The sequence below is a fragment of the Trichomonas vaginalis genome (assembly GCF_026262505.1).
Source record: "Trichomonas vaginalis G3 chromosome Unknown ctg_204, whole genome shotgun sequence".
NCBI lineage: Eukaryota > Parabasalia > Trichomonadida > Trichomonadidae > Trichomonas > Trichomonas vaginalis.
In genome coordinates this window covers 1-6552 of record NW_026529291.1, presented here as the reverse complement: position 1 = coordinate 6552, position 6552 = coordinate 1, and the positions used below count along the sequence as shown (strand labels likewise).

The 6552-nt window shown below is 33.8% G+C and overlaps 2 protein-coding genes and 2 pseudogenes across 4 annotated transcripts, besides 1 other annotated feature; 3 read left to right on the top strand and 1 right to left on the bottom strand.

The window, feature by feature from the left end:
• Positions 1 to 6552: a mobile genetic element.
• On the bottom strand, positions 64 to 438 carry TVAGG3_1093560 (uncharacterized protein; the record flags this gene model as incomplete). Its single annotated transcript, XM_053888517.1, has 1 exon — positions 64 to 438. One exon carries the CDS (start codon positions 436 to 438, stop codon positions 64 to 66), a length of 375 nt encoding a protein of 124 aa, XP_053744355.1.
• Positions 2964 to 3826, top strand: TVAGG3_1093550 (annotated as a pseudogene). Its single transcript has one exon. A coding segment is annotated over exon 1 (863 nt).
• Positions 4182 to 5062, top strand: TVAGG3_1093540 (annotated as a pseudogene). Its single transcript has one exon. A coding segment is annotated over exon 1 (881 nt).
• On the top strand, positions 5358 to 5918 carry TVAGG3_1093530 (organellar and viral DNA polymerase type B; the record flags this gene model as incomplete). Its single annotated transcript, XM_053888516.1, has 1 exon — positions 5358 to 5918. The coding sequence occupies one exon, from the start codon at positions 5358 to 5360 to the stop codon at positions 5916 to 5918; it is 561 nt and encodes a 186-aa protein (XP_053744354.1).

The following is a 6552-nucleotide window of genomic DNA, read 5'->3' as shown; positions in this document are numbered from 1 at the left end:
TAGACCACTGTGCTACGTAGCCTGTCGACATAAGATTTTATAAATTGCATATTTGACGTAAATTTATTTCCATCTGGCTTCCCACTGCATAAGATATTCATACGTGTTTGTAAGACATTCATTAAACTTCTTTTCTATTGCATCTAATCTTGCGTTATTTTTTTCAATAACTTGTCTGTATTCTTCATCATCTCCAGCAGTGTTTGGGTCTTCACGTTTAAAATATTCATTGTTAACCAATTTTTTATCTACAAATTTTATTAGTGTTTGATTCACTTCGTTATGATAACGGTCATATTCTTTCAATACGTAAGTGAAGACAAAATGCGTCGTACCTTCAATCTTAAAGCTTAAAGAACTTTCAACACAGTTTTGAGGGTCTGTCAGTGCGTCAATGAGATAGTATTCGAAGTCAGTCAATAATCTTTTTAAAGTCATTTCATACAGGATAAAATTTAATGTTGTGAAGAAATAGTGTTTATCTCAAAAAAAATAAAGTTAGTTTTTATTTTATTTATTTTTTTATCCTGTATGTAAAGACAGATATGTCAACATTAGAGAACACAACAACTGCTATCGTTCATGAAGTCATAAATGAAGAATACGAATACATACAGTATAACAAACAATTGAGACTCATTCGTTCTGTCAAAGACGACATGTACCAAATGCAAAGTATTTTGACGGCTTGTTTTGCTCCAGATACTAAGCTTCCTAAAGACTGGTTTAGGAACCAAAGCACCATAGAACTATTAAGTGAAGCACAGCGAGACGTACTTTTTTCTGAAAACAGTGAAGAACAGCGAGTAGGTAAAAAATCCCAGTCGCCAAAACTCTATGAAAACCGTGAAAAATTGCCAAACGGTTTGAGAGGATATTATGTTCATAGACTTTTAGTAAATGCAGTTGCAATGTGGGCTTCACCACGTTATGCTTGGAATATTTACAAACTTCTTGACGAACTTCACAGACAAGAACGTGGAGAGATGGAAAAGAAACTTCAAGCAAAAGATGAAGTCATTGAATCCAAAGACAAAAGCATACAGAAAAGAATACCGCGTTCAGTACCAAAAGGAAAGGAAAAGAACTATAAGTATATGATTTATACTGAAGAGTTGGAGAATGAAGAAGACAGAGATATGGTTATGTTGCATTTAGTCAGAAGAAACAACAAAAGCTTTTACGACCTTGCTAAAATATATAAATCTGACAGAAACTGGTTCTATCGTGAAAACTTACCGATTTCAATGACACCGAATGAGCAAATAAAAGAAATTGTCAAAAATACTCTTCCTCAAACACACTATGACATCAAAGGTTGCACAATACTTACCTTCAAAGAAGACTTACCATTACTGAAGGAAAAAATAACAGAATATTTCGATAACTTCAAAGAGGAAGAATGAAGTCACGACAACATTAACGAAGAAGTCACGACAACATTAACGAAGAGAGAATGAGGTGAAAAAACAGGTGAAATCTCACCTCTTCACCAAAAATATATTTTTGGTTAAATAGCTTCAGGGTCAATTTCTTCAACCATTTCACTTCCTTCGTCAATGTCAATAGAAGCTTCTTCAACCTTTGGTAAGAACTTTTGTATAACATCTTTGTTCGTTATTGTCTTCAGAGATGAAGGATAATATTTCACATTTATTTCACCCTTCTTATATTCTTTCTGTTCGGAAAGATTTAAAGCAATACTGAAGAAGTCAATGTTGGAGTTCTTTATAACAGTATAATGAGTATCTTTGACATTCACGAAGAAACCCTTTTGTTTCAAAACTACTGCTAACTCTTGTGAAGTATAACGTTTGCGGTCAATGACAATAGCTAATGGTCTGACATACTGACCGAACTTAGATTCTTTCACAAACTTCTTGTTAAAGATAACATTAACGTTTGAAGCACCATTGAACTCATTCTTGATGGCAGTAGCGAGAGCATTGTATGAAAAGAACTTGCAATCTTGCATGTGTTTCATTAAAATAAAAATTAAATATTTTGAAAAATAACTTAAAAAAATCTAATCTAATTTTTCAAAAAATATTTTTTTTATTTCCTACTAAAGATGTATCGGAAGTTGTCTAAGTTAGAACACTCGGAAATAAAACAACTTCTTACAGAAGCTAATATAGATGTTGCAAAACATTACGCGACAAACAAAAAAGCACTCGCTGACTTCATTAAAGACTACAATGGTGCAATAAGTTATGATAGAATTCATGAGTTCATAAAGCCGCAACGCGGCGAGGACGAAGTCCATGCAAGAGCATTTCCTTTAAATGACATTGCTATTGACTTATATCATAGACGTTCAGTACCTCATGAAGTAAGAAGAGAAATGTTTGACATAACAAATGCGAACGTTGGTCATACTCGTAAAGCTCTTTCGCATGATGTTCGAAAAGAAATGTTTGACATAACAAATGCAAACGTTGGTGAAACAAGAAGAAGAGACGACACACTGAAACAACAGAGAAGAGAGATGTTTAAAAGTGCTATAGAACAAGTTCGCAAAGCTAACGATGTCATTCGTTCCATTGACGACAAACCAAAAGAAGGTGAGAGATGGTTAAAGAAAGATGAAGAGAATAGGAAGAGAAATGTGAAGTCAGGCAATAGACTCATTGACTTTAACATCGAAGCTTTAGATGAACCAAACAGAGAATATTTACACAAACATTTCGGTAAGGTTTTCATGAGACTCTTAGAGAAATTAAAATAAACTCGCAACAAAGATGGATGGTATGTTATAAACTTGGTGGAAAGTATGAATGTTCTACGTTAAACCTCAATAATATTGGAACATTACTACATCAGCTCTTGAAGGAGAACTTTATATCAGAGATAGAAGCAAATGCGCAGGTATTGTTGAAATGCACTATGACTTCTTCTTGACAAACATAAAGAATCTTACTGAAATAAAGATGTATGATTTAACAGAATATGAAGGCTTAACGATGTCAGATGTAAAGAAAGGCAAACCAAAAAAGAGACCATATAGAGATGAAAGCACACTGACAAATGACCAGAAAGCCATTTTGGAAGCTCTTAAGCAAACAGGAAACCCAGCACTTATAGAAAGCTTTTGGAAAGATAATGGTGAAAAGAAGTTTTATAAGAAGAGAAGCGGTCAGTTATGGAAGTATCTTTGCACATTACCTATAAATCTTGAACGCTACCAAATCTTCAATGAACTGAACAAAAGAACTGCAATACTTATGACAGAGGACAATTGTTTCGTTTATGCTTGCATTCAGGCTGGAGTAAATGAAGAAACTATTGACCACATGAGAGAAGTCATTCGTGTTAGAGACTTTCCTCAAAGTAAAGTACAAGAAATTTCTGACGCAACAGGTATAGCATTTAATGTTACCATTGGTTATTTCAATGACTCAAGACATAATGAAATAAAGAGATATATACCAAAAGAATGCGAAACTGTTAGAACTATTGACTTACTTCTTGTTGAAGACCACTACATGCTAAATGAAAGACTTCCAATGACAACATACTTCATTCGAAACTATAAAGAAATTCTCAAAGCTTGTGGTGGAATGAACATTGAGAAACAGATGAAGATTTATACAAAGAGAGAAGATAAATATGTAGTTCGTTATGATAGAACAACACCGTTATGGGATGTTATGAAAACATTGTGGGAGTGCAAATATTTCGAACCTATTTCTTATGGAGAACTTTTCACATATACTACTGACTTATATAAACAGAACCTTGCACCATTTAAAGATTTGACATATGCTCCAAAGTATTGTGTACAACTGAAGAAGAAAGCAGAGTCAAAAGAAGTAAATAAAGCTAAATGTAAATTCATTCCTGAGCACGTTTTCTTTGCTGACTTTGAGTGTAGTACGGATGGCTTTCATAAAGCTTTTAACATCTGTTATGACAGTGAAGATGGTTCAGTGAGTGAAAGCATTTGGGGTCAAAACTGTGCAACAGAATTTTTGGAAAGACTCCCTGACAAGAGTTTAATATATTTTCACAACCTCAGTTATGACATAAACTTCATCTTAAGACACATGACAGAAGTGAAAGGAACTCCCATCATTAAAGGTTCACGAACAATGCAAATAACTGGTTTATATAAAGGACGGGCAATTATTATAAAAGACTCTTACAGTGTTATAAATAAGAAGCTTAAACTATTTCCTGCTATGTTTAACTTACAAACAGGACCGAAAGAAGTATTTCCATATAACTACTACAGCAGTGTTTTGTTAGCAAATGACAACAGAACTGGTGTCATTTCTGAAGCATGTAAGTTTATCCGGGATGCAGATACATTTATGAAAAACATAGATTCCATCAAAGGTTGCAGAATAGATGAGAACCACTTCGACTTAGAAAAATATAGCACGTTTTACTGCAAACAAGATGTAAGAATTTTAAGAGAAGGTTTTGTAAAGTTCCGCAATGACTTATTGAAAGAGTTTGATTTAAACGTTTATGACTACGTTAGTATTTGTTCAATTGCTAACAAATTGTTTGAGAACAGAGTATACTTCCCGAATGGAAATCTTTATGACCTCTCAAATAAACCAAGAGAATTTATTTCGAGATGCATTCAAGGTGGAAGATGTATGTTGTCAGATAACATGAAACAAAAGAGCAAAAAGAAACTCATTGCTGACTTCGACACTGTTTCATTATATCCTTCAGCTATAGCAAGACTTTATACTTTAGAAGGTATTCCAAAAGTATTGAAGGAAGAAATGTTAAACACAGAGTATCTCATGAGACATTTATTCGATGATGACCAAAAGGAACCCATTGGTGAAAAGTTTATGTCTGGCTTCTTTGTTCTCATTAAGATAACAGAGATTGGTATACCCAGACACTTTCATTTAATAGTTTGCGACCCTGAACTAAATCCAGAACTTAACGTTCCAAGAAGTTCAAACACTTGCTGTCTCATGTATGTTGACCATATAACATTACAAGACCTCATAAAATATCAAGGTGTCAAATGTGAAGTGTTGCAAGGATACTATTACGATGGAAACAGAGATATGAGAATAAGAGATGAAGTAAAGAAGTTGTTTGAGTTAAGGTTAAAGTATAAGAAAGAAGAAAACCCCTTACAAGAAATTATAAAACTCATTCTGAACAGCATTTATGGCAAAACTATTCTATCTCCTATTGAGTCAAAAATAACCATAGTAGATGACAAAGATGCTATAAGATATGCTATAAGAAATTACAACCATATAGTGAAGTTCGAAGGTTTGGATGGTTCAGATAAAACTATTTTCAAGCTAACGAAAAGCATTTGCAGACACTTTAACTTCTGTCCACTTGGTGTTAATATTCTGTCTATGTCAAAACGTATTATGAATGAAGTATTCTGTACTGCAGAGGACATGGGTCTTCAAATATTTTACCAGGATACCGACAGTATGCACTTATATAATGAAGACATCCCAAAGCTTGCAGCAGAGTTTAAGAAGAGATACGGTAGAGAACTTATAGGAAAGAACCTTGGTCAATTTCATAGCGACTTTGCAGAAATAACACCTGGAAAACAAAGTTTAGCTTATAAAAGTATTTTCTGTGGAAAGAAGACCTACATAGACTTACTCACGAATGATTTAAATGAAGTTGCATTTCACTGCAGAATGAAAGGCGTGAAGCAAGATGTTATTGCTTTAACCGCTAATGAAATGTTTCCTGAAGCTATACAATGCTATTACAATGAAGATAAGAACATTCACATACCTGTTGGAACATATGACAAAGACTCTGAGTTCAGTTTAATGAAACTTTACAAAGCACTTTATGATGGTCAAGAGATTGCATTCGACTTATGTAAGTCATGTCAACCTTGCTTTGCTGAAAAGTTCAACTTTTCAATAACGACTAAAACAAGCTTTATTCGTAAGTTGAAGTTCTGAGGTCATTTATTTTTGTCAGCAATGAGGTCATTTGTGATAAAAATAAGCCGCTAGCGGCATGGGCGAAGCCTATGTGGTCATTTACAATACAGCTATTGTAGAGTTTAACAATTGTGCTTCAATGTATAAACAATCTTTCCCATCTGGAGGTAAGAACACTGGGCACTTATGGTCATGAGTGGAGAACATGTCTATCCAAAACTCACGATTGAAGCCAGTAAGCTTGTAATACTTAGGATTTGACAGTGGTGAAGTTCTTGTATGACCAATGAACTCATTTTCAACTCCCTTACTTAAGTTTGAATATAATATAGCTTGCTTTCTATCCCAAATGCCAGGTGTTACAATCTTTGAAAATTCATTTTTCCTCGGAAGTATTGCATCATAATTGAAAACATTCTTGAAGTCTTCATTGGGTTCAGAGATTTGAAACCTTATACGTAATGGATTTTCTTTCTTTTTAGCGACTTCATTGAATGGTGAATATATAACAAACTGACAGTCATGAGTTCCATCTTCATTTTCATTAAATTCATAATGAAAGTCTATAAGTTGTGGCTGACTACCTTCTTCTTTCAGTTGTGCAAGAAACTCACGTAAAGGCTGTAAAGTTTGTACTTCAATATTGAACTTT